The sequence below is a fragment of the Podarcis bocagei genome, assembly GCF_964188305.1.
Source record: "Podarcis bocagei genome assembly, chromosome: 8".
Lineage (NCBI taxonomy): Eukaryota > Metazoa > Chordata > Lepidosauria > Squamata > Lacertidae > Podarcis > Podarcis bocagei.
Genome location: NC_138133.1, coordinates 85765358 through 85792646, shown reverse-complemented (window position 1 = coordinate 85792646; position 27289 = coordinate 85765358). Strand labels below are relative to the sequence as shown.

Sequence of the window (27289 nt, the reverse complement as noted above, 5' to 3'; positions counted from 1 at the left end):
CCATCCCAATCTTTCTCAATAGAATGATGTGTCAAGGTGAGTTTTATCCATGGCGATTTCGGTTCTTCACCATGCAAAGGAGTCCAGTGTATTCATCAAGACATGGGCTTGATGGCTAGCATTGAGTGGAAAGTGCATTGTGGCATGATAAGGAACCATCTCCCCCCTGTATCCTCTGGTGTTCTTTTAAAAACCTTTATTGGAAAGATAGAGAAACATTGATGTCATGAACGACATCTGCTAATTGTCACATTGCCCTATAAAGGTTTAGATGGCAGAATTCTTTTTATTTCTATATGCACATAGTTATAATTTATACATCACTACATCCATATAATAAGCAGGGATTTTTTTCAGCCAGAACTCACCGGAACTCATTTCTGGCATCTCTCAGGTGGGTGCCATAAGAGAACAAGGGAGACCTTTATGGCGAGTTTCTGCAGCTATATTTCTAAAAAAAATAGCAGAGCCAATAAGGATTGTACTGGTGGAATGTTCCATAATACACTTTTTTAAAAATCTGGGGAAAATATTTTCTTCTGTTTTCTTCAAACATTCGAGCTCTACATGTGAAGATTTCTTTACTTTATTCCCTTTGGCAATGAATCTGTTTTTTATACCATTTAGCAAGTCATCCTTCTCAACTGAAAGTCTGTTGAAGTGGCATTTCTTTTTATTTCATTTTCTAAAACATACAAAATATTAATCCTGCCAAATGAGCAATCCATTGGGCTTTTAACGATACTCCTGAAACAAGGTCAAAAATTAACAGAGTAAATAAATCCAAAATCATAAAATAGTGAGTACAGAGGAAAACAAATATCAAGAAATACACCAAGAGATAGAAAATGAAGCTTTCTGAACTTTTCTGAAGTCTTCACATCTGGGTTTGAACTGGAACATCTTGTTCCTCTCTGCAGTTTTCCTCCTCTTTGAAAAGTCTCTGGAGTATGACCTTCATGCTCTCCCTGGATCGAGCCCTCTTGTTTCTTCCAATCAGGAAATAAATCAGTGGGTTAATGCTGCTATTCAGGCAGCTGCATAAGAACCCAACTGGTATTGCAAAAAATCCAACATTATAGTCTATAAGTGTAGGGGAAAGTCTGATTAATAAAATGCAAGTAAATGGGAAAGCTAAGAAGAGGAAGAAGAGGAGGGCAAGCAGGATGGCTCTTAAAGCTTTTCCCTTCTTCCTCAGTTGTGATCTGAAGCAAACTTTTATAAACAGGACCAGAGTGGAAACAGTCATGAGTGGGAGGCAAAGTATAGCATTCATTAGAAGCAGATAGAAAAGGGGATTCATTGTATCTCTCAAAAGATAAAGAATCATGCTGATTACAGAGAGCAGGAAAGAAATGATCCATATTGTGGCACACACAAGGGTGGAAAAGTGTGGTGGTCGGTGGCATCGATGCCAAAGTGGGAAGACAGCAGAAACACACCTGTCCATGCTAATGGCTGTCAACAGATATTGACCAGTGTTGTACATGAACAACAACAAATACTCGAATACTGCAAACAAGTAAATATAAAAAGTGAAGAATTGAAATAAATTCAAAATTCTCATAATCGAACAACAAGATGAGCTCATGAGAGCCCCAAGGTCAGCAACAGCCAGATGTAGTATGAAAGTGGTAAAATGATTCCTCTTCATGCAAAAACCAAGAAACCAGATGACAGTTCCATTCCCCATAAGTCCAAAAATGCTAATAAGTAAAATGGAGATGGAGATAAGAATGTCTGCTATATCATATGGTGATAATTCATGATCAAAACCATCCTGGGGGGTTAGGAAGTCAGTTCCATTTTCTGCTCCAATGTCTTCCCATGAAGCATTCCAAGGGGACCTGGATCCCAGGCCATCATTGCTCATCTTGCAGGATCTCTACTTCTGAGCTACTCCTTCCATGGCTCTTCCTACCAGGAGAAAAGAAACAAATGTGGAGTCAGTTTTGGCTACAAAGCTCAACCATATGAAAATGAGACACTCATATTAGAAATAGAAATACTTTATTGTCACTGTACCACTTGTTTACAGTGAGATTAAATGAGCCCCCCCCCACAATCTCTCAGTCCTTGTTATACTCTGTGTGCTGTCATACGACCACCAACCCCAAACGTCAGCTGTAATGTGGCTGTCTTCCATTCAGCAGTCTCACAGCCCATGGGTAGAAAATGTTCTTTAGCCTGTTGGTGCAGCTTATCATGTGCTGGCCAGGGTGTGAGTCATCCCTTAGAATGTTCCTCACCCTTCTGAGACAACGGTCTCCCACAATGACATCTAGCAGATTCAGGGGACAGCCCACGATATCGTGTGTTGTCTTAACCACCCTCCATAGGGACTCTGTCCATGGCTGTCAAACCAGCGTATCACACCATAATACAGTATGAGACTGATAGAAGGAAATCATCAGTTGCTGTCCAACCTTGTTCTTTCACAAGACCCTAAGGAAATGAAGTCTCTGTTGGGCCTTCCTAACCACCTGTGCTGTATGACCTTCCAAGTTTGGTCTTCACTAAGATGGACTCCCAGGTATTTAAAGGAAGAGACTCTCTCCACACAGCCCCCTGTGATATGCAACGGGACTAGCTCCCCTCTCTTCCTCCAAAAGTCCAACACCATCTCCTTTGTCTTGCCAATGTTTAGGTGCAGATTGTTCTCTGAGCACCATGTGGATACCCTTTGAACCTCCTCCCTGTACGCAGATTCATTTCCGCCTGTAATAAAACCCATTATGGTGGTGTCATAAGCAAACTTAATAATTGCAGTAGATGGGTCAGATGAAATGCAATCATATGTATACAACGAATACAGGTATGGATTTAGCACGTGTCCCTGTGGAGTGCCAGTGCTGAGCTTCAGGAAGGTAGATGTAACAGGTCCAATCCTTACTCTTTGTGTCTGATCTCTCAGAAAGTCTTTAAGCATTTCATTTTTGAACTAAAATTCCCCTCTTCTGCTCTGTGAGTCAGACTTGACATCTCAAACTAACATACCGTTTCCTAAACCCTGGGAGTGGGATGGTTGGATGGGCTCAGTGCTTCAAATCTGGAGTGGGGAAGAGGAACGGGAGAAGGAGTTGAGCAGCTCTGGTGACCACCAAAACAAAAGCCATTATGATTATTAGTACCCCACACATCTGACTGCTTTCCCCAGCCACAGTGGAAAGCTTTCAACATAAAAAAGCCATAACAAAATTATGGTTTGGGAAGGCATGTGTAAGTTTGTACTATTATTAAAATGTGATATTTAACAAAAGCAGATAAAATAAAACTCAACTGAAATCCACTGTCCTGGTCTCCCAATGGCCAAACAGATGCTTAAGGGAAGCCTACAAACAGCTTCAGAACACAAGAGTCATCTCCACTCCTGTGGTTTTCTACTGGCCCATCAGCTCTTTAATTTCCCAACCCACTCAGGGCAACTTTGAAGAGCAACCTGTTTTTTTGTTTTTGTTTTTTTACGGGACATAGGGACACTTCTGTTCAATCCCAAATACATTGACATATCCCTGAATATTCCTCAGATGAAAATAGGGTCATTTTTAATTCCTCTCCTATTGACCCTCCTCAATCCCCATTCTTTGTCTCTCACATAGCATTTCCTATCATAAGAAGGACAATTGCCACCACTAGTAAACTGTTGTATCCCTACTGTAGAGCACTTGTGAGGCAGATTATTGGTTTGTCCAGCCCAGTATGCAACCTGGGCTTTTCTGCCTGAAATGCATGTACACTTCTGCCTTTGGTTCCTCTCCCACTTTTGCAAATGAACCATGTCAACTTGAGACATTCACATACCTGTGAGCAATTGTTGATCAGCAGTCTAAGAAAATGGTGAGTTGGAGGCAGCAAGAAGCAAAAAATCATGTGCTGGAATGAGGAGGTAGTCAGAAGATTGGCAGAATTGACTACAACCCCAAGGAGGATAAAATGGATGTATCACCAAGCTCTCCGCAAGATGTTTAGGGCTCCAGCCATTACTCTTCATCTGTTCTTAAGCAGTTTGCCAACATCCTGTGGCAAGAATAATTTTGTCCATTGGTTGTCAAGAAAGTTACGAGGAGGTTCTTGCCTCCAAAGTCTTGATGTCATAGAAGTGTGGAAATAAGTTGCAAGGAACAACTGGGTGAGGGGTAAAACTACAGTGTCTGGGTTTCTTTGGGGGAAATGATATGCTTTGAATAAATGGTGTGTATGGAGCCCCACAGGTGTAACTATGGAACCTGGAAATCAGATGGGGGGGGGGTTCTGAATGTCTAAGGGGGGGGGGAATGGAGAACCAGGAGGGAGAGGAGAACAGAATGGAATGGCTGAATAAGATGTCAGGCACACATATGTATGTAAACATCTATGTAGAGTAAATAACATGGCACTTTCTGGTTGGATCATTTTCCTTGTTCAGATTGAGGGCTTGTCCACCTTCCACCAGTCCCATTCCAAAAAGGCACAGTTTCACACAGTTTTCAGGTACTTTCCAGGCACCGGTCCAAGTGACCTTGTCTTTGCTGTTCAGCTTTCCCCTGAAAACCATGCTCGTTCCCTCTGAATTGAAATGAACAGCAATCTGTGGAAAAACCCAATGGTCATTTGTTTCGATTCAGAAGTAAGGAGAAGGTTTTCCTGGTGGGAAATAGAAGGCCAAATGAGGTGTGGAGGAGCCCTGAGAACCTGTTTTTATATATCCCATGGGATGTTAGAGGGTCAGTCATAGACATGAATGGAAACATTTGAAAATTTGTGTAGTTTGAATTGGGCAGATAGGGCCATTATCTATTTTCATGATAAATATGCTAATTAAATGGCTGGGGAAAAGACACAAATGGAGAGGGGACCCTCCAAATTAATCCCTTGCTCATAGTGGTCAATAGGATTTTGGGAAATGACAGAGAAGAAACAGGGAACTGATTACTTGAAATACTCACCTATTGTTTCAGACAAAATCCTAGACATTTGCCTCTATGTTCCAAGTACAGTGGTACCTCAGGTTAAGTACTTAATTCGTTCTGGAGGTCCGTACTTAACCTGAAACTGTTCTTAACCTGAAGCACCACTTTAGCTAATGGGGCCTCCTGCTGACGCTGTGCCGCCGGAGCACGATTTCTGTTCTTATCCTAAAGCAAAGTTCTTAACCTGAAGCACTATTTCTGGGTTAGCCGAGTCTGTAACCTGAAGTGTATGTAACCTGAAGCATATGTAACCCGAGGTACCACTGTATACATTTTGTGTTACTTAGGATTTCAAGCATGGGCAAAGTGCATCTAACTGTGCTGTTCGTTCTGCCGCTAGTTCCTCTTTTTTCTTCTTGCTGCAGCGTAGATGCAAAACTAAGCACCATTTCTCATTCTGATACAATCAGCACTTAGCTGTTAAATTTGGAAGATAAATCTGATAACAGATGTCACCGAGTTGTGCCAGAGCACTAAGAATAAGCATATGTAGCTTTTGTTATGATTTATCCAATTTTGTTCTGTAGAGTAACACATCTGAATCTGTTCCTAAATCCACATATCAAATACACAAACCATCCAGTCAGTCATGGTTCACATATGGAAAAACAACAATGATATTTTAATCTACACTTTATTGTGCCCTAATCTGCTCTCATCCGTGCTCTCTAATCACAGAATGCATATAGTAAAGAATAATAGGAATGCCATTTATGTCACAAAGGAACTGGTATCTCTTCAAGGGTATTCCTCCTGCATGTACACCTCTGCCAGCCAATTATGGTTCCCCTCTTGCTTTTACAAATAAACTGCATCAACTTGAAACATTTGCATACCTGTGAGAAACTCTTGATCAGCAATCTTCAGAGATGGTGTGTGGAATGCAGAAAGAAGTAGAATATCCTGTGCTGGGATAAGTAGGGGGTCAGAGCATTTTCAGAAATGAATGTAGCTCCAAAGAAACAGCAGATGTTTTATCAAGCTTCCTGCTAGATGTTCAGGGCTCCACCCACTAATTTATATCAGTTATTTTATCTGTTCTTGTCAATATCATGAGGTATTCAAGATGGCTGGTGTAGGAGGAGATTATTAACTGCATTCAAGGTTGTATCAATCATAAGACACTTCAGAGGAAAATGATTCATAAAGACAAGTCCTCCACAAAGGCCAACTCTTCAGCTTGCTTTTATGATGTGTTTTCTTCTTACAATGTGCCTTGTGTTTGATAGATGGCCCTTGTGGTCTCTTCCAACTCTATTGTTCTATGATATCTATTTGTTGTACTATAGAAGCAGGATCAGTGGGAAGTGGAGGAGAGGTTGGTGGGCTTACGACAAATAACCTTCTACTCAGCTCTGCTTCCTCACTTCACATTCTCTCTGTCCATCTCACATGGGGAAGGCTCAGCTCTGAATTTGCTTGGCTGTCCTATCTATCTAACACTCAGGTGTCAGTAGCATTCCCTTTCCTCAATGTTCTGACCATCTGACATCAATGCCCAATACTATCCATGGGATTACCATGGTGTTTCCCAGCACAGATACCTCACTGTTGACATTTATTTTCTCCACTCTCCTAGCTTATGAAGTATAGTCCACTGCCAATTTCTGATTAGAAAAATCCTTGACTTTCAGTCAGAGAGGCCCACAACCATCTCTGCATAAGCTAGTATAGCAGGGGGGGAAATTCAAATAAAAAAAATAGCCAAGAAGAAAGTAAAAGGACCACAAAGAACTGCTGGCATCAATCACTTGAGACCTCCGTCTATAGGACAGTATATAAATTCAACTAATAATAATAATAATAATAATAATAATAATAATAATAATAATAATAATAATAATATATAAATCTATCGTTTAAAAAAATGGAAAGAGGGTTTACCTCTATGTCTCCCCAGAGATATACAATCTGTGGATATTAACAAATAGATTTATAATAATAAGATACTGAGTTCAGAGTAGAACTAGAACCTGTCACGGTTCGTTTTATGAGTGGTCGAAGTATTGGCGAATGAAAAAAATAAATGCTCATATAGCTTCTAATCACAACAGGACTATCCTCCCCATGATGATCTGCTGGCAGGCCTTAATTTATTTAATTTTTCTATCCTGTTGGGAAAACTTTGACATGTGTGGGAGGCCGATATGCTTTTTTTGGTGGGTCTTCAACATACTTCAGCCCAATCCCACATGCATCAATTCTTTAAAGCCTCTATTTTTTGGGAATACTCTTCATTCCATCCTGGGGACAAGGAAAAAAGGCTACAATCTAGCCAGACCAAGAGATGGCCTCTCTCTCTCTCTCTCTCTCTCTCTCTCTCTCTCTCTCTCTCTCTCTCTCTGTGTATGTGTGTGTGTGTGTGAAAGAGAGAGACACAGACCAACATGCATAATGCCCCATTCCACCTGGTTCTTAGTTTTTTCCATTCAGTCATTCCATATCCCATTCCAATGAATTTTCTTCGGGTTGTTCTGGGGGTTTTATACCCCTCTCAGCGCTACACAAAGCATGCCTCTTATGCAATGGTGGTATAGTTTTGGGTAAAGGAGCCCAAACATGGGAAGTATCAGCTTGATATTGCTGCACATGAGACTTAGATATGTGATATAGAAGACTCTGTATGAGAATGGTCTACTGGGCACATGTTCATGACCGTTAAATGCCAGGCCCTTGTTATCTGCCACCAGAGCTATCTTGCTTGAACTTCTGCAGAAGATAGTTGGGTGTTTCCTGTGAGAGGAGACAAGTTACAAAAGCATCTAACCCAAAACTTATATTATGGGGGCAAATATATACAATAATGATATGCAAAAGAATTCCAAAACATTATGGGGGTAATTAAAGTTCTGGACCTCAGACCACATCCAATTCTCAATCCTTGGGTTCAGTCCTTCTGCATCAGTCCAACAGCAAGTTAATTCCTCTCTTTTGAATAATTAGATTTACGGTACTTTCATTAATCGCAAGCGCGCGCGCGCACACACACACACACACACACACACAGACTGTAGGAGCTGGGTTGGAAAGGAGTAATCTTTCTCTCACACCCATCAGGTGCTTTGTGCCATTTTGATGATGAGTGTTACTTGCTCAGGGTGATTTTTGGTTAGCCTTTTATGTGAGCAGCTTGCTTCCTCTCAATTGCATTAGAGCCTTTGCACATTGTGGTGGGTCACTTAGCTTGTGCCAGTGAAAAGCTAATCAGCTTAAGAGGAGCCCAGTCATCTTCTCCCCTGCTCAAAGGGGACTCTTTGCTCTGCAGTGCAGAGTGGACTGCATGGTTTCATCTGCTTTATTCTCATGCCCTATCCCAATCCTTCTTAATAAGTGTTGACTAGAATGATGTGTCAAGGTGAATCTTTATACATGGTGATTTCAGTTCTTCACCATGCAAAGGAGTCTAGTGCATGTTTGGATATATAGGCTTGATGGCTAGCATTGAGTGGAAAGTGCATTGTGGCATGATATGGAGCCATCTCCCCCCTGTATGCTCTGGTGTTTTTTTCAAAAAAATATTGGAAAGTTGGAGAAGCATTGATGTCATGAATCACTTCTGCTAATTGTCACATTGCCCTATAAAGGTGTAGATTTCTATATGAACATAGTTATAATTTCTATATCACTACATCAATATAAACATGGCTTTTTTTTCAGCCACAATTCACCAGAGCTCAATTCCCACACACATCAGGTGGGTGCCATGGCTGTTATAAGAGAACAAGGGAGGCCTTCATGGTGAATTTTTGCAGTTCTTTTTCTAGAAAAATAGCACAGAAAATAGGGATTGTACTGGTGGAATTAACTATCATGCACTTTTAAAAAAATCTGGGGAAAATACTTTCTTCTGTTTTCTTCAAACATTCGAGTTCTACATGTGAAGATTTCTTTACTTTATTCCCTTTGGCAATGAGTCTGCTTTCTATACCATTTAGCAAGTCATCCCACTCAACTTACACTGTTAAAGCAGCATTTATTTTTATTTCATTTTCTAAAACATACAAAGCATTAATCCTGCCAAATGGGCAATCCAAGGGGCTTTTAACAATACTGCTGAAACAAGGACAAAAATTAACAGGGTACATGAATTCAAAATAATAAAATAGTGAGTACAGAGGAAAAGAAGTACCAAGAAATACAACAAGAGATAGAAAATGACGCTTTCCCAGCTATTTTGAAATCTTCACATCCGGGTTTGAGCTGGAACTTCTTGTTTCTCTCTGCAGTTTTCCTCCTCTTTGAAAAGTCTCTGGAGTATGACCTTCATGCTCTCCCTGGATCGAGCCCTCTTGTTTCTCCCAATCAGGAAATAAATCAGTGGGTTAATACTGCTATTCAGGCAGCTGCATAATAACCCAACAGATATTGCAACAAATTGCATTTTATAGTCTATATCTGGAGGGAAAATACTGATTAATGAAATGCAAGATAATGGAAAATCTAAGAAGAGGAAGAAGAGGAGGGCAAGTAGGATGGCTGTTACAGCTTTTCCCTTCTTCCTCAGTTGTGATCTGAAGTAAACTTTTCTAAACAGGACCAGAGTGGAAACAGTCATGAGTGGGAGGCAAAGTATAGCATTCAATAGAAAGTGGAATAAAACTATATACTGTAGAACATTAAAAATAGCAATGATTGCAATGAGCAGGAAAGAAATGATCCATATTGTGGCACACACAAGGGTGGAATAGTGTGGTGGTCGGTGGCATCTATGCCAAAGTGGGAAGACGACAGAAACACACCTGTCCATGCTAATAGCTGTCAGCAGATATTGACCAGTGTTGTACATGAAGAAAAAAAGAATGGAACCCAATAATACAATCAAATGCATATAGAGAGTTAAGAATGACCTCAGAAGATATATAATGGAAAAAGTAAATAAGCATATGAGAGCCCCAAGGTCAGCCGCAGCCAGATGCAGGATGAAGGTGGTGAAAGGATTCCTCTTCATGCAAAAGCCAAGAAACCAGATGACAGTTCCATTCCCAATGATTCCAAAAATGCTAATAAGTAAAATGGAGATAAATAAAATGGGGATAAGAATGTCTGCTATACTATATGGTGATAATTCATTATCAAAACCATCCTGGGGAGTTAGGAGGTCAGTTTCATTTTCTGCTGCAATATCTTCCAACGGAGCATTCAAAGTGGACCAGGATCCCAGGCCATCATTGCTCATCTTGCTGAATCTCTACTTCTGAGATTTTTCTTGTATAGCTCTTACTACCAGGAGAAAATAAACAAACGTGGAGCCAATTTTAGCGATAAAGCTCAACCTATTAAACTGAGACAAACAATAATAAAAGAGACATGCTATAGTGGGAATTAATGACTGATAAACAAACACATTAGGAATATGGTTCACAGGAATATTTGTCACAACTTATCAGTTTCAAAGGCTTAGGGGGGAAATGGAGTTTGCCGATGTGTTGTGGATCTTTCCTTTAAGTAAAAAAACTGCATTCACAATATCAGTAAGCACATCGTTTCAGAACTCAAATTCTCCTCTTCTGCTCTCTGACTCAGCCTTAAGATCAGAAACTAACCTCTTGTGTCGTGGACTTTGGTTGGTTGGGTGTTGGAGAAGAGGAGTGTGAGAAGGAGTTGAACAGCTCTTGTGATTCTGAAATGAATTGGGAAGGCATGTATAATTTTATTGTTATTAAAATGTTATTTTGAACAAAAGTGGGTATATAAAATTCAAGTTGAATAGGGATTGTTAAGATATATGAAAATTAGAAGGAAAAAAACCACCACAATAGATTAGCCAGACAGCAAGATTTTTACAATGTGGAATGTATTAGACAAACCATTACTCTATCCTGCCTAGTACTTTCTCCTCTGACTGAATGTGGGAACCAAAAATTTCTGCCATCTTCAGCAGCCATCCACCCGGTATCCTTCTAACAGAACACTCCAGGGAGTTAGCTTGTCCCACCTATCAGCCAAAGGTGCACAGCATTGTCATTCAGCTACAGATCCCCTCTTACCTTTGCTAATGAATGATACCAAAAGTAGCTATTCTCATTCCTCTCAAAAACTTTGGATCAGCATCCCTCCGGCATGGTGAGTGGGAGCAGCAAGTGGTGCTGGAATAAGCAGGTAATCGGAAGATTTGCAGAGATTGTTAAGACGCCTCATCTGGCTCTTAGCAAGATGGGTAGGATTCTGCCCATGTGTCTTCAGTTCTGTGTAATCCATTTGCCAGCATCGTGTGATAAGCTGGTTGCTTTGTGCCTTGGGTCTCAGGATAGCATTTGGCAAACTCAGGAGGAGATTCTTGCCTTCTAAAGTTCAGTGCACCAAGCAAGCACTCTTAAGAAGAGAGAGTTTGCAAGTGGTAAGCAAGTCCAACTTCTCTTTGCCCCTATCTGGAGAAATATCTTCCTTGATTAGAGTGTCACCTGACCCATTAACAGAAAGACTAACCAGTGTATTCAGAGAGTAATCAGTTTGTGATTGGTTCTGCTGGGGAAGAACTTAGGCTGGGGTGGAGAATTATATCTGAAGAACAAAAAAAGAGAGTTCTGCTAGATCAGGTCAGTGGCCCTTGCAGTCAATTGTCCTGGTCTCACAGTGGCCAAGCAGATGCTTCAAGGACGACGACAACAGTACTCTCCTCCCCCGTGATGTTCTGCTGGCAGGCCTCAATCGCCTTAATTTTCCAACCCCCTTGGGAAAACTTTGACATGTCTGGGAGGCCAATCTGCTTTTTTGGGTGGGGTGTGGGCACACTTCTGTCCGATCCCATATGCACCAGTTCTTTACAGCCTCTATTTATTGATATCGAGCACTCTTCATTCCATCTTGGCGACAAGGAAAAAATAATAATTCTCAGTCTGAATAAGGCTGCAATCTAGCCAGGTCAAGGGATTGTGTGTGTGTGTGTGTGTGTGTGTGTGTGTGTGTGTGAGAGAGAGAGAGAGAGAGAGAGAGAGAGAGAGAGAGAAAGACCTACTGCATGCCCCCTTCCACCTGGTTCTTTGTTTTTTCCCATTTAGTCATTCCATATCCCATTCCACTGAATTTTCTTTGGGTTGTTCTGGGGTTTTTATGCCCCTCTCAGCGCTACACAAAGCATGTCTCTTATGCAATGGTGGTATAGTTTTGGATACAGAAGCCCAAACATGGGAAGTATCAGCTTGATATTGCTGCACATGAGACTTAGATATGTGATATAGAAGACTCTGTATGAGAATGGTCTACTGGGCACATGTTCATGACTGTTAAATGCCAGGACATTGTTATCTGCCACCAGAGCTATCTTGCTTGAACTTCTGCAGAAGATAGTTGGGTGTTTCCTGTGAGAGGAGACAGTTACAAAAGCATCAAACCCAAAACTTATATTATGGGGGGGGGGGAAATAACTACCGTATTTTTCGCTCCATAGGGCGCGCAGGACTATAGGGCACACCTAGTTTTTAGGGGGGGGGTTCAAGGGGGGAAAAAATTAAAGGGAGTGCTGAGCAGAGCCTGTATGCATCCCAGGCTCTGCTCAGTGCTCCCTTTCACAAGCCGCGTGGAGTGTGTGTGTGGCTCTTGGGGGCTTTTTCCCGAGGAGGGAGAAGGGCAGCCCTTCAGTGATTGGGTCTCCTCCTCCCTCCTCGGGGGAAAGCCCCCAAGAGCATCTCCGGAGGGCTGCGGGATGAAGGCTCGCTGCTGCCCTGTGGAGGCTTCGCGGGCTACCCCAGAGCTGCTCAGGCAGTGGCGTAGCGTGGGGGGTGCCAGGGGTGCCGGCCACACCGGGCGCAACATCTGGGGGGGGGGCACGAGTCCAGAGGGAAGGGACAAGTTCCTTCCTCCGCCGGGCTCCCCGCCGCCACCGCTAGCCTTGCGCCCCTAGCGCGTGCGCGCCCCCCGCCGCCACGGCTGCGCTCCACTCACTGCTCGCAGGAGGAGCAGCCGCTGCAGCAGCGCCGCCGCCGCCGCCTGGCCATGCACGGGCAGCCTCCGCACCCCGACGCCATCCCCTCGGCCTAGCCACAGGCGGTGGCTGCTTCTGCCGACTGGGAGGGAGGAGAGCTCCGAGGGGCCTCGCCGCGCCCTGCTCTCCCCAAAACCCTCTGAGAGGAAGCCGGCGGGCGGGCGAGGGTCTCCCGGCAGAAGGGGGCGCCGCTGGCTCTGGCTCTCAGCCGCGGGGGGGGGGGCGAGGACGGAGCACGGCTGGAAGCCCCCGGACCCAGCCGGGAAGAGGAGAGGCGCTCGCCAAGGCCAGATCTGGAGCTCCACCTACAGCCCAAGGAGAGGAGGGGGCGGGGAGGCGCCCGAGGGGAGGGGGCTTCGGCTGCCTCGGCCCGCGGGGGCTCTGCAAATAATAAATTTAATAAATTCCTGCTAAGCCTTTGGGGGGGGTCCTTGGCTCCTTCGCTCGCCCCAGCCCCAGTGGCGTAGCGTGGGGGGGTGCAGGGGGGCCGGGCGCAACATCTGGGGGGGCGTGCTCGCACTCCAGTGTTAGGGGGCGCAAATTACTTGCCTTGCCCTGGGTGCTGACAACCCACGCTACGCCACTGTGCTCAGGAGCTTATCGGGGCTGGCGTGGAAAGCCCAGACTTCCCCCACCAGCCCCAAGAAGCTCTGGGAGTATTCCCAACCTCCCACAGAATCCACACACTCTTTAAAGGGGCTGCGCGGCTTCTACTGGCTTTTCTACTGGCAGAAGCCGATCGCTCATTAAAGAGGCGGCACGGCTTTTACTGGCTTCCCCCCCACCTCCCGCAGAAGCCGCACACTCTTTAAAGAGCGCACTGCTCTTGGGGGCTTTTCCCTGAGGAGGGAGAAGGGACTAACTGGCTGCGTCAGTCCCTTCTCCCACCTCATAGAAAAGCTGGCAGGAGCCGTGCGCTCTTTAAAGGGTGTGTGGCTCCTGGGGGCTTTTCTACAAGGTGGGAGAAGGGACTGATGAGGCCAGTCAGTCCCTTCTCCTCCTGGGGAAAAGCCCGCAAGAGCCACACGGAGCTTGTGTGCGGCTCTTGGGGGCTTTTCCTGCCTGCCTCCCCCCTGCATTCACTCCATAAGACGCACACACATTTTCCCTTGCTTTTTAGGAGGGAAAAGGTGTGTCCTATGGAGCGAAAAACACGGTATATATGCAATAATGATATGCAAAAGAATTCCAAAACATAATGGGGGTAATTAAAGTTCTGGGCCTCAGACCAAATCCAGTTCTCAATCCTTGGGTTCTATCCTTCTGCATCAGTCCAACAGCAAGTTAATTCCTCTCTTTTGAAACATCAGATTTACTTTCATTAATCGTGCACGCACGCACACACACACTAAGAGAGAGAGAGAGAGAGAGAGAGAGAGAGAGAGAGAGACAGACAGACAGACAGACAGACAGACAGATACAGGGACTGCAGGAGCAGGGTTTGAAGACAGTAATGTTTCTCTATCACCCATCAGGGCTTTGTGCCATTCTGATGATGAGTGTTTCTTGCTCATGCTGATTTTTGGTTAACCTTTTATGTGAGCAGCTTGCACACTGTGGTGGGTCACTTAGGTTGTGCCAGTGAAAAGCTAATCAGCTTAAGAGGAGCCCAGTCATCTTCTCCCCTGTTCAAAGGTGACTCTTTGCTCTGCAATGCACAGTGGACTGCATGGTTTCACCTGACTGCTTTATTCTCATGCCCCATGCCAATCCTTCTTAATAAGTATTGACCAGAATGATGTGTCAAGGTGAGTATCTATCCATGGCAATTTCAGTTCTACACCATGGAAAAGAGTCTAGTGTAGCTTTGGATATAGGTTTGACGGCTAGCATTGAGTGGAAATGCACTGAGGCATGATATGGAACCCCCCCCCCCCCCGTATGCTCTGGATTTCCCCCAAAAAACGTGTTTGGAAAGATAGAGAAGCATTGATGTCATGAATCACTTCTGCTAATTGTCAAATTGCCCTATAAAGTTGTAGATGGCAGAATTTTGTGGATTTCTATATGCACATAGTTACAATGTCTATATCACTAGCTTCGTTTAATAAGCAGGGATCTTTTTCAGCCAGAACTCTCCGGAACTCAATTCCGGCACCTCTCAGATGGGTGCCATTGAAATTGTAATAGAACAAAGAAGGCCTTTATGGTGAGTTTCTGCTCCTCTTTTTCTAGAAAAATAGCACAGAAAATAGGGATTGTACTGGTGGAATGTCCCATAATGCACTTTTTTCAAAAAATCTGGGGAAAATATTTTCTTCTGTTTTCTTCAAACATTTGGGCCCTACGTGTGAAGATTTCTTTACTTCATTCCCTTTGGCAATGAATCTGTTTTCTATACCATTTAGCAAGTCATCCCTCTTGTCAAAGTCTGTTGAAGTGGCATTTCTTTTTATTTCATTTTCTCAAACATGTAAAACACTTATCCTGCAAAACGAGGACAAAAATTAACAGAGTAACTGAATACAAAATAATAAAATAGTGAGTACAGAGGAAAACAAGTACCAAGAAATACACCAAGAGATAGAAAATGAAGCTTTCCTAGCTAGTTTGATGTCTTCACATCTGGCTTTGAACTGGAACTTCTTGTTCCTCTCTGCAGTTTTCCTCCTCTTTGAAAAGTCTCTGGAGTACAACCTTCATGCTCTCCCTGGATCGAGCCCTCTTGTTTCTCCCAATCAGGAAATAAATCAGTGGGTTAATACTGCAATTCAGGCAGCTGCATAATAACACAACAGATACTTTAAAAGATGAAGCATCATAGTCCGAAGGTGGATTGAAAAAATAGATTAATGAAATGCAAGTAAATGGGAAAGCTAAGAAGAGGAAGATTATGAGGGCAAGTAGGATGGCTGTTAAAGCTTTTCCCTTCTTCCTCTGTTGTGAGTGAAACCAAACTTTTATAAACAGGATCAGAGAGGAGACAGTCATAAGTGGGAGGAAAAGAACAGCATTTAACAGATGCTGGTAGAAAAGGAGGTTCAGAAAAATATTAAGAAAAAAAAGAATCAAGTTGATTACAGAGAACAGGAAAGAAATGACCCATATTGTGGCACACATAAAGGTGGAAAAGTGTGGTGGTCGGTGGCATCTATGCCAAAGGGGGGAAACGACAGAAACACACCTGTCCATGCTAATGGCCGTCAACAGGTATTGACCAGTGTTGTACATGAAAAACAAGAAAAACTCAAACAACTGTACACACAAGCTAATATCCACAGATAAGGATGAAAATGACACCACAAGATACACAATCAAATAAGAAGATAAGCAAATGAGGGTCCCAAGGTCAGCAACAGCCAGATTTAGTATGAAAGTGGTGAAAGGATTCCTCTTCATGCAAAAACCAAGAAACCAGATGACAGTCCCATTCCCCATAAGTCCAAAAATGCTAATAACTAGAATTAAGAAATATAGAATCTTTACTGCTGTACGATATAGTGATGATTCGTGATCAAAACCATCCTGGGAGGTTAGGAGGTCAGTTCTATTTTTTGCTTCAATATTTTCCCATGAAGCATTCAAAGAGGACGAGGATCCCAGGCCATCATTGCTCATCTTGCTGGAACTCTACTTTTGAGCTACTCCTTGTATTGCTCTTCCTACCTGGAGAAAATAAACAAATGTGAAGTCAGTTTTGGCTTATAAACCCAACCATATTAAACTGAGGCACTCAAACAATAATAAAAGAGACATGCTATAGTGGGAATTCATGACTGATAAACAAACACTTTAGGAATATAGTTCTTTGGAATGTTCGTCACAACTTATCAGTTTCCAAGGCTTTGGAGGGAAATGGAGTTCGCCGATGTGTTGTGGATCTTTCCTCTGAGTAAAAAAAACTACATTCACAACATCAATAAGCATATCATTTTAGAACTCAAATTCTCTTCCTCTGCTCTCTGACTCAGCCTTAAGATCAGAAACTAATGTCTTGTGTCGTAGACATTGGTTGGGTTGTGGAGAATATATAATTGGTGGTACTGCTATTATTGTAATATGGAATGATTTGCTTTGATTTGTCATTAATTGGAAGATTTTCAATGAAAAAGAATAAAAATTAGTTAAAAAACAAAAAAGAACAGGAGAGATATAGTTGGAAGTGAAAATCTTTTGAAAGCATCATAACTGAGTGCTGTAGGTTTGAGTTGTGGAGCTTTCTCTCTCTCTCTCTCTCTCTCTCTCTCTCTCTCTCTCTCACACACACACACACACACACCAACCAACACACAAACAGAGACTGCATGAGCTAGATTTGAGGAAAGTAATTTCCCCCAAAAGCCACTGCTTGTTTCGTGCCATTCTGAGAGTGAGTGTTCCCTGTTTAGGCTGACATTCTGTTAGCTGTTGATGTCACTTTTAGAATGGGTGAGCTGCTTGCTGCCAGTGGGTTGGATAAGCGCATTAGCACATTGTGCTGGGGCAATTAGTTTGTTCAAGTCCAAAATGAATCAGTTTAAGAGGAGCCCAGTTATTGACCCCCCCCCCTTAGGAGATGGTGTGTGGAAGGCAGAAGGAAGTAGAATATTCTGTGCTGATAAAAGTAGGGGGACAGAGCATTTTCAGAAATGAATGTAACTCCAAAGAAACAGCAGATGTTTCGTCAAGCTTCCATTAGATGTTCAGAGCTCCAGCCACTAATTTTTATCTGTTCTTCAGCAGCTTCTCAATATCACGTGGTAAGATTTCCCCCCACCATTGGTTATCAATATGGCTTATGTAGGAGGAGAATCTTAACTTCTAAAGCTTCATGTCATACAAAGGAGTTCTTAAGGAAAGTGGGTAAGCAACTTCTAGGCAGAAGGAACCAGGCAACGAGGATACAAAAATATCCTTACTGATGATGCCATGTTTTACCTTTATCTTCCCATGTTCAAGCCAGTTAACAGCATTGTGACTACACAATAAATGATATGCATACAAGGGTGTATCAAACACAAGACACATCATAACAAGAAAATAATTCATAAAACAAGCTCTTCATAAAGGCCAATTCTTCAGTTTCCCTTCATGACTTATGATGTGTCTTATGTTTGATAGATATATATATTTGATGTACTATGGCTTCAGGATCAGTGGGAAGTGGAGGAGAGTTAGGTGGGCTTTCGACAAATAACCATTCAGAACTTCTGACATCAATGCCCAATTCTATTCACCGGATTTCCAGGATGTTTCCCAGCACAAATACCTCATTGTTGACATTTATTTTCTCCACTCTCCGAGCTTATGGAGTATGGCCAATGGGAATTTTTAATTAGAAAAATGCTTGACTTTCGGTCAGAGAGCCCCACCACTGTCACTGCATAAGCTGGTATAGCAGATATTATTATTATTATTATTATTATTATTATTATTATTATTATTATTATTATTATTAAATAATAGCCAGGAACAAAGTAAAAGAACCACAAAGAACTGCTAGCAACACTCATCTGAGACCTCCAGCTATAGGACAGTATATGAATTCAAAAAATAATATTAATATATAATTCTGCCATTGAAAATAATGGAAAGAGGGTTTACCTCTATGTCTCCCCAGAGATATACAATCTGTGGATATTAACAAGTAGACTTATAGTAATAAGTTACTGAGTTCAGAGTAGAACAAATACCTGTCACGGTCCAGTTTACGGGTGGCCGAAGTCCTGGCAGAGGAAAAAAATCTAGCCAGAACAAGAGATGGTATTTCTCTCTCTCTCTCTCTCTCTCTCTCTCTGTGTGTGTGTGAGAGAGAGAGAGAGAGAGAGAGGGAGCGAGAGAGAGAGAGAGAGCGAGAGCGAGACCTACATCATGTCCCCTTCCACCTGGTTCTTAGTGGTGGTATAGTTTGAGATACAGGAGCCCAAACATGGGAAGTATCAACTTGATACTACTGCACATGAGACTTAAATATGTGATATAGAAGACTCTGTATGAGAATGGTGTATAGTGGACACTTGGATTGCGAACTTGATCCGTGCGGGATGCACATTTGCAACCCGCGGCATTCGCAACCTGCAGTAGTGCACCTTCGCATGCGTGGGTTGTGATTCGGTTCTTCTGCGGATGCGCAAAGAACGATTTAGTGCTTCTGCGCACACGCAACCGCCGAAACCGAGAAGTAACCCATTCCAATACTTCCGGGTTTTGGCACGTCCGTAACCTGAAAAAACACAACCTGAAAAACGCAATGCCAGGCCTTGTTGGGTGTTGCCTGTGAGAGGAGACACTTATAAAAGCATCAAAACCAAAACTGATATTATGGGGAAAGTAACTATATATGTAATGATGATAGACCAAAGCATTCCAAAATATTATGGGGATCATTGAAGTTCTGGACCTCAGACCACTAACCTCTTGTGTTGCAGACATTGAGGGTGGAATGGCTGGTGGTGGAGAAGAGGAGTGGGAGAAGGAGTTGAACAGCTCTTGTGTTTAGGAAAACAAAAGCCAGAATGAATTGGGAAGGCATATTTTATTATTATTATTATTATTATTATTATTATTATTATTATTATTATTAAAATGTGATTTTTAACAAAAGTGAATAAAATAAAACTCAAGTCAAATTGAGATTGATAAGAAATATGAAAATCGGAAAAAGACCCACAATAGATAAGCCAGACAGCAAGATTTTTACAATGTGTAATGAATTAGACAAACCTTTAGTCCATCCTGCCTACTACTTTCTGCTCTGACTGGATGTGGGAACCAAAAATTCCTGCCATCTTCACCTGTCATCCAACTGGTATCCTACTAACAGAACACTCCATGGAGTTAGCTTCTCCCACCTATCAGCCAAAGGTTCACAGCATTGCCATTCAGCTACAGATCCCCTCTTACCTTTGCTAATGAATGACATCAAATTTAGCTATTCACATACCTTTCAAAAGCTTTGGATCGGCATCCCTCAGGCAAGGTGAGTGGGAGCAGCAAGTGGTGCTGGAATAATCAGGTAATCGGAAAATTTGCAGAAATTGTTAAGATGCCTCATCTGGTTCTTAGCAAGATGTGTAGGATCCTTCCTACATGTCTTCAGTTCTGTATAATCCATTTGCCAGCATCATGTGATAAGATGATTGTATTCCACATTGGGTCTCAGGATAGCATTTGGCAAACTCAGGAGGAGACTCTTGCCTTTTAAAGTTCAGTGTCCCTAACAGGAACTCAATTTGCAAGTGGTAAGCAAGTCCAACTTCTCTTTGTCCTTCCTGCTGATACAGGAGCCCAAACATGGAAAGTATCAACCTATATTACTGCATATGAGACTGAAATACGTGATATAGAAAACTCCATATGAGAATGATATACTGGGCACATGTTCATGACCGTTAAATGTCAGGCCCTTGTTATCTGCCACCAGAGCTATCTTGCTTGAACTTCTGCAGAAAATAGTTGGGTGTTTCCTGTGAGAGGAGACACTTAGAAAAGCATCTAACCCAAAACTTATATTATGAGGGGAAAGTGACTATATATGCAATAATGATATGCAAAAGAATTCCAAAACATTATGGGGGTAGTTAAAGTTCTGGGCCTCAGACCACATTCAGTTCTCAATCCTTGGGTTCTATCCTTCTTCAGCAGTCCAACAGCAAGTTAATTCCTCTCTTTTGAAGGATCGTATTTACTTTCATTAATCGCACACACACACAAGCACATGCACAAACACAGCCACAAACACAGACAAACACAGACACAGACACAGACACAGACAGAGACTGCAGGAGCTAGGATTGAAGACAGTAATTTCTCCCTGTTACCCTCCTGATAATGAGTGTTACTCGCTCAGGCTGATTTTTGTTTAGCCATTTCTAAACTTCATCAGACTTTGATTTGAGAAGGATGACTGGCTAAATGATATAGAAAACAGATTCATTGCCAAAGGGAATGAAGTAAAGAAATCTTCACATGTAGAGCTCGAATGTTTGAAGGAAACAGAAGAAAATGTTTCTCCCAGATTTCTTTAAAAAGTGCATGATAGAACATTCCACCAGTACAATCCCTATTTTCTGTGCTATTTTTCTAGAAAAAGAGCTGCAGAAACTCACCATAAAGGCCTCCCTTGTTCTGTTATAATTTCAGCAGCACGCACTTGAGAGGTGCTGGAACTGAGTTCCAAGTAGTTACGACTGAAAAATAGCACTGCTTATTATATGGATGTAGTGAAAACATGCAAAACATGTAGTTAAAACCTGCAAAACATTAATCCTGCCAAATGGGCAATCCAAGGGGCTTTTAGCGATACTCCTGAAACAAGGACAAAAATTAACAGAGTAAATGAATCCAGAATAGTAAGATAGTGAGTACAGAGGAAAACAAGTACCAAGAAATACACCAAGAGATAGAACATGACCCTTTCCCAGCTATTTTGAACTCTTCACATCCGGGTTTGGACTGGAACTTCTCGTTCCTCTCTGCAGTTTTCCTCCTCTTTGAAAAGTCTCTGGAGTATGACTTTCAGGCTCTCCCTAGATTGAGCCCTCTTGTTTCTCCCAATCAGGAAATAAATCAGTGGGTTAATACTGCTATTCAGGCAGCTGCATAATAACCCAACTGGTATTGCAAAAAATATAACAATATAGTCTATAAGTGGAGTGAAAAAACGGATCAATGAAAAGCAAGTAAGTGGGAAAGCTAAGAAGAGGAAGAAGACGAGGGCAAGCAGGATGGCTGTTAAAGCTTTTCCCTTCTTCCTCAGTTGTGATCTGAAGTAAACTTTTATAAACAGGACCAGAGTGGAAACAGTCATGAGTGGGAGACAAAGTATAGCATTCATTAGAAGCAGATAGAAAAGGGGATTCATTGTATCTCTAAAAAGATAAAGAATCATGCCGATTACAATGAGCAGGAAAGAAATGATCCATATTGTGGCACACACAAGGGTGGAAAAGTGTGGTGGTCGGTGGCATCGATGCCAAAGTGGGAAGACAGCAGAAACACACCTGTCCATGCTAATGGCTGTCAACAGATATTGACCAGTGTTGTACATGAACAACAACAAATAGTCAAATACTACGAACAAGTTACTATACAAAGGTAAGAATGAAAATAAATTCAAAATTCTCATAATCGAACAACAAGATAAGCTTATGAGAGCCCCAAGGTCAGCAACAGCCAGATGTAGTATGAAAGTGGTGAAAGGATTCCTCTTCATGCAAAAGCCAAGAAACCAGATGACAGTTCCATTCCCAATGATTCCAAAAATGCTAATAAGTAAAATGGAGATGGAGATAAGAATGTCTGCTATATCATATGGTGATAATTCGTGATCAAAACCATCCTGGGGGGTTAGGAAGTCAGTTCCATTTTCTGCTCCAATATCTTCCAATGAAGCATTCAAAGTGGACCAGGATCCCAGGCCATCATTCCTCATCTTGCTGGATCTGGACTTTGGGGCTTTTTCTTGTATAGTTCTAACAAGAGAAAATAAACAAATGTGGAGTCAGTTTTTTCTGTAAAGCTCATCCATATGAAACTGAGACACTCAAACAATAACAAAAGAGACATGCTACAGTGGGAATTCATGACTGATGAACACTTTAGGAATATAGTCATTGGAATGTTTGCCACAACTTATCAGTTTCAAAGGCTCAGGGGGGAAATAGTGTTTGCTGATGTGTTGTGGATCTTTTGCTCTGAGTAAAAAAATTACATTCACAACATCAGTAAGCATATTGTTTTAGAACTCAAATTCTCCTCTTCTGCTCTCTGACTCAGCCATAAGATCGGAAATTAACCTCTGTGTCATTGACTTCAGTTGGTTGGGTGGTGGAAGAGACGAGTGTGAGAAGGAGTTGAACAGCTCTTGTGATTCTGGAATGAATTGGGAAGGCATATATAATTTTATTGTTATTGAAATGTGATTTTTAACAAAAGTGGATAAATAAAACTCAAGTTGAATTGGGATTGTTAAGAAATATGAAAATTAAAAGAAGAAGAAGAAGAAGAAGAAGAAGAAGAAGAAGAAGAAGAAGAGGAGGAGGAGGAGGAGGAGTTTGGATTTGATATCCCGCCTTTCACTCCCTTTAAGGAGTCTCAAAGCGGCTAACATTCTCCTTTCCCTTCCTCCCCCACAACAAACACTCTGTGAGGTGAGTGGGGCTGAGAGACTTCAAATAAAAGATAAAAGATGGAGAGAAAAAAATGAGACTAAAACCCAAATCAAAAGAGATCCTAAGAGAAATCAAATTCCATCAAGTACAATATGCGAAACTGATAAATCAAGAAGTGGAATGGAAAATTAAACAAATGAAACAAAGATCATTTGAATCGGCGAATAAATGTGGAAAACTGCTAGCATGGCAGTTGAAAAAGAGACAAAAATTGAACTTTGTTACCAACTTAGAGGTTGAAGGGAGAAACATTCAGAAACCAGATGAAATTAGAAAGTGTTTCCAGAAATATTTCAAAAAACTATATATGCAAGGGCCTGAGGATGGGTCTGAGATAGATCAATTTTTAAAAGGTAATGGCTTACCAAAACTATCTCAGGAGAAGAGATTAATCTTGAATTATAAAATAACACAACAGGAAATCGAGGCTGCCATTCAGAATATGCAACTAGGCAAATCTCCAGGCCCAGATGGACTTACCTCCAAATATTATAAGATATTAAAAGACTATCTGACACAACCATTATTGGAGGTTTGCAACCAGATTATGGAGGGAGGGAGGGCACCGGAAATGTGGAAAGAAGGTTTCATCACATTGATACCCAAATTGGAAACTGAAAAGACTCAGCTTAAGAACTACCGTCCCATCTCACTCTTAAATGTGGATTATAAAATTTTTGCGGACATTCTAGCAAGCAGACTTAAAAAGGTATTGAATGAAATAGTTCATAAAGACCAGGCAGCCTTTCTTCCAGGCAGACACTTGTTCGACAATACTAGGAACATTATTGATATTCTGGAACTTTTGCAAACCAACATTAACACTAAAGCAGTGTTAATTTTTATCGACGCGGAGAAGGCCTTTGACAACATTTCTTGGAAATTTATGAAGAAAAATTTGGAAGGGATGGGAGTGGGACGGGGGTTTGAAAATGGCATAGAAGCAATTTATTCAGAACAGAAAGCTAAGTTGATAGTGAACAATGTGGTGACAGAAGAGTTCAAAATTGAAAAAGGAACACGACAGGGGTGCCCCCTATCCCCCCTCTTATTTATCTCAGTCCTGGAGGTGCTTTTGAATATGATTGGGGAGGACCGGCTGGTACAAGGAGTACAGGTCGGAGTGAAACAATATAAACTGAAAGCCTTTGCAGATGACCTGGTTTTAACACTACAGGAGCCAGAACCCAGTACAAAAAGAGTTTTAGAATTGATTTATGAGTTTGGTCGGGTGGCGGGATTTAAGTTGAACAAACAAAAAACTAAAGTTTTGGGAAAAAACTTGACACCTTTAGAAACGGAGGGGTTTCAGAAGGAAACAGAGTTAACTGTGGTTAAAAAAGTGAAATACCTGGGGGTCAACTTGTCTTCTAAAAATTTGAATTTATTTAAGGATAACTATGAAAAATGTTGGTCGGAAGTTAAAAAGGATTTGGAATCTTGGTCAAGACTGAAACTTTCCTTGTTGGGCCGAATAGCAGCTATAAAAATGAATGTGTTGCCAAAGATGTTGTTTCTGTTTCAAACCCTACAGATCGTGGACAGAGTGGAATGTTTTGGAAAGTGGCAGAAGGATATCTCAAAGTTTGTTTGGCAGGGCAAAAAGCCCCGAATAAAGTTTAAAATACTAACAGATGCAAAGGAAAGAGGGGGATTTGCCCTGCCAGACTTAAGGTTGTATTATGAAGCTGCAGCCTTCTGCTGGATGAAAGATTGGATGCTTTTAGAGAACACAGATGTCCTAGATCTGGAAGGGTTTAATAATTCGTTAGGATGGCATGCATATTTGTGGTACGACAAGGTAAAGACTCATAAAATGTTTAAAAACCATATTTTCAGAAAAGCAATATTTATGGTCTGGACAAAATATAAAGACTTATTAGAAAGTAAGACCCCGAGGTGGGTATCACCAGTGGAGGCCAAGGCTTGGAAAAAACCCAATATGGAGGCCGGTTGGCTGAAATATGGGGAAATAATAGAAAAAACTGGTGACAATTGGAGGTTACAGAGCTTTGAAAAACTAAAGAATAAGGTGCAAGATTGGTTTCATTATGCTCAATTACAAGAGGTTTTTAAGTTGGATAAAAAAATAGGATTCCAGGAGGAAAAATCGAAACTAGAGACAGAACTGTTAGAACCAAAGACTAAGGTACTTTCGAGAATGTATAACTTGCTGCTTAAATGGAACACTCAGGACGAGACAGTTAAATCAGCCATGATAAAATGGGCTCAAGACATTGGGCACAACATTATGTTTGAAGACTGGGAAAGGTTATGGACCACCGGTATGAAATTTACGGCATGTAATGCCCTGAAAGAAAACATTATGAAAATGATATACAGGTGGTACATGAGCCCAGTCAAGCTTGCTAAGATATACCATTTGTCTGATAATAAATGCTGGAAATGTAAGGAGGCTGAAGGGACATTCTTTCACCTGTGGTGGACCTGTCCAAAAGTGAAGGCCTTCTGGGAAATGATTTACAATGAGTTAAAAAAGGTGTTTAAGTACACCTTTCCTAAGAAACCGGAGGCCTTTCTCTTGGGCATTGTCGGCCAAAAGGTGTTAAAGAAGGATAGAACGTTTTTTATGTATGCAGCTACAGCAGCAAGAATTCTCATTGCAAAATATTGGAAGACTCAAGATTTACCCACACTGGAAGAGTGGCAGACGCAACTGATGGACTATATGGAATTGGCCGAGATGACTGCCAGGATCCGAGATTTGGGAGAAGAAGCAACGGAGGAGGATTGGAAAAAATTTAAGGACTATTTGCAAAAACTTTATAAGTTATATGAATGAGCCAGTGTGGTGTAGTGGTTAAGAGCGGTAGTCACGTAATCTGGGTAACCGGGTTCACGTCTCCGCTCCTCCACATGCAGCTGCTGGGTGACCTTGGGCTTGTCACACTTCTTTGAAGTCTCTCAGCCCCACTCACCTCACAGAGTGTTTGTTGTGGGGGAGGAAGGGAAAGGAGATTGTTAGCCGCTTTGAGACTCCTGAAGGGGAGTGAAAGGCGGGATATCAAATCCAAACTCTTCTTCTTCTTCTTCTTCTTCTTATAAGAATTCGCAGGATTTGGAAAGGCTAGCTCCAGCAACGAGATTGGGTCTATATGAAACTAAGTTATATTAATGAAAGGACCAACGTTTAAATATAACACTATATTGGTTTTAGCAACAAATGGATAATAAGTAATTTAAACTTAAATGTAACTATCTGAAAGTATAAAAGAATGCACGACACAAGGTCATAATTTGCTGACATTTTTATTGTTAAGAATGCACTGTGAGGGGGATGTGGGGAAGTCCGGTAGATGATTGGAAAGAAGTTTTGAAATGATGGAATTTTCTTTTTTCTTTTTTATTTTTTGTTTTCTTTTTTCCTGTTTTTTTTTTTGTATGTCTTTATCTGGAAAAAATATAATAAAAATATTATAAAAAAACAACAACAAATTCTCCTCTTCTGCTCTCTGACTCAGCCTTAAGATTGGAAACTAACCTCTTGTGTCACGGACATTGGTTGGTTGGGTGTTGGAGAAGAGGAGTATGAGAAGGAGTTGAACAGCTCTTGTGATTCGGGAAACAAAAGCTAGAATGAATTGGGAAGGCATGTGTAATTTTATTGTTATTAAAATGTGATTTTGAACAAAAGTGGATAAATAAAACACAAGTTGAATTGGGATTATTAAGAAATATGAAAAGTAGAAGGGGAAAAAAACACAATAGATTAGCCAGACAGCAAGATTTTTACAATGTGGAATGTATTAGACAAACCATTACTCTACCCTGCCTAGTACTTGCTGCTCTGACTGGATGTGGGAACCAAAAATTCCTGCCGTCTTTACCAGCCATGTACCTAGTATCCTTCTAACAGAACACTCCATGGAGTTAGCTTGCCCCACCTATGCCAAAGGTGCACAGCATTGCCATTCAGCTTCAGATCCCCTCTTACCTTTGCTAATGAATGACATCAAAAGTAGTTATTCACACTGCTCTCAAAAACTTTGGATCAGCATCCCTCCAGCATGGTGAGTGGGAGCAGCAAGTGGTGCTGGAATAAGCAGGTAATCGGAAGATATTCAGAAATTGTTAAGACACCTCATCTGGTTCTTAGCAAGATGTGTAGGATTCTGCCCATGTTTCTTCAGTTCTGTTTAATCCATTTGCCAGCATCATGTGATAAACTGGTTGCTTTGTGCATTGAGTCTCAGGATAGCATTTGGCAAACTCAGGAGGAGACTCTTGCCTTCTGAAGTTCAGTGCACCAAGCAAGCACTCTTGAGAAGAGAGAGTTTGCATGTGGTAAGCAAGTCCAACTTCTCTTT

The 27289-nt window shown here is 41.6% G+C and overlaps 3 protein-coding genes across 10 annotated transcripts; all 3 read right to left on the bottom strand.

Moving 5' to 3' along the window:
• Window positions 1-655: 655 nt before the first annotated feature.
• Window positions 656-27289, bottom strand: LOC308592939 (proto-oncogene Mas-like). Of its 8 annotated transcripts, none has more exons than XM_081205022.1 (3): window positions 10937-12356; window positions 9871-10569; window positions 656-1627 (listed from the first exon to the last, which is right to left on the bottom strand). In XM_081205022.1, the coding sequence occupies exons 2-3, from the start codon at window positions 10123-10125 to the stop codon at window positions 878-880; spliced, it is 1005 nt and encodes a 334-aa protein (XP_081061148.1). In that variant the 5' UTR covers window positions 10126-10569; window positions 10937-12356; the 3' UTR covers window positions 656-877. The 8 variants fall into 8 exon arrangements, with proteins under 8 accessions (XP_081061148.1, XP_081061141.1, XP_081061143.1 ...); XM_081205015.1 differs by lacking the exons at window positions 9871-10569; window positions 10937-12356 and adding exons at window positions 3802-4017; window positions 5786-5936 and having other exon boundaries at window positions 656-1917; XM_081205017.1 differs by lacking the exon at window positions 656-1627 and having other exon boundaries at window positions 8903-10169; window positions 10493-10569; window positions 10937-12321.
• LOC308592934 (mas-related G-protein coupled receptor member H-like) lies at window positions 15323-20192 on the bottom strand. The gene is made up of 2 exons (XM_081205007.1): window positions 19733-20192; window positions 15323-16476 (listed from the first exon to the last, which is right to left on the bottom strand). Exon 2 carries the CDS (start codon window positions 16426-16428, stop codon window positions 15430-15432), a length of 999 nt encoding a protein of 332 aa, XP_081061133.1. The 5' UTR covers window positions 16429-16476; window positions 19733-20192; the 3' UTR covers window positions 15323-15429.
• Window positions 21072-27046, bottom strand: LOC308592938 (mas-related G-protein coupled receptor member H-like). Its single transcript, XM_081205014.1, has 2 exons — window positions 26917-27046; window positions 21072-22262 (listed from the first exon to the last, which is right to left on the bottom strand). Exon 2 carries the CDS (start codon window positions 22220-22222, stop codon window positions 21227-21229), a length of 996 nt encoding a protein of 331 aa, XP_081061140.1. The 5' UTR covers window positions 22223-22262; window positions 26917-27046; the 3' UTR covers window positions 21072-21226.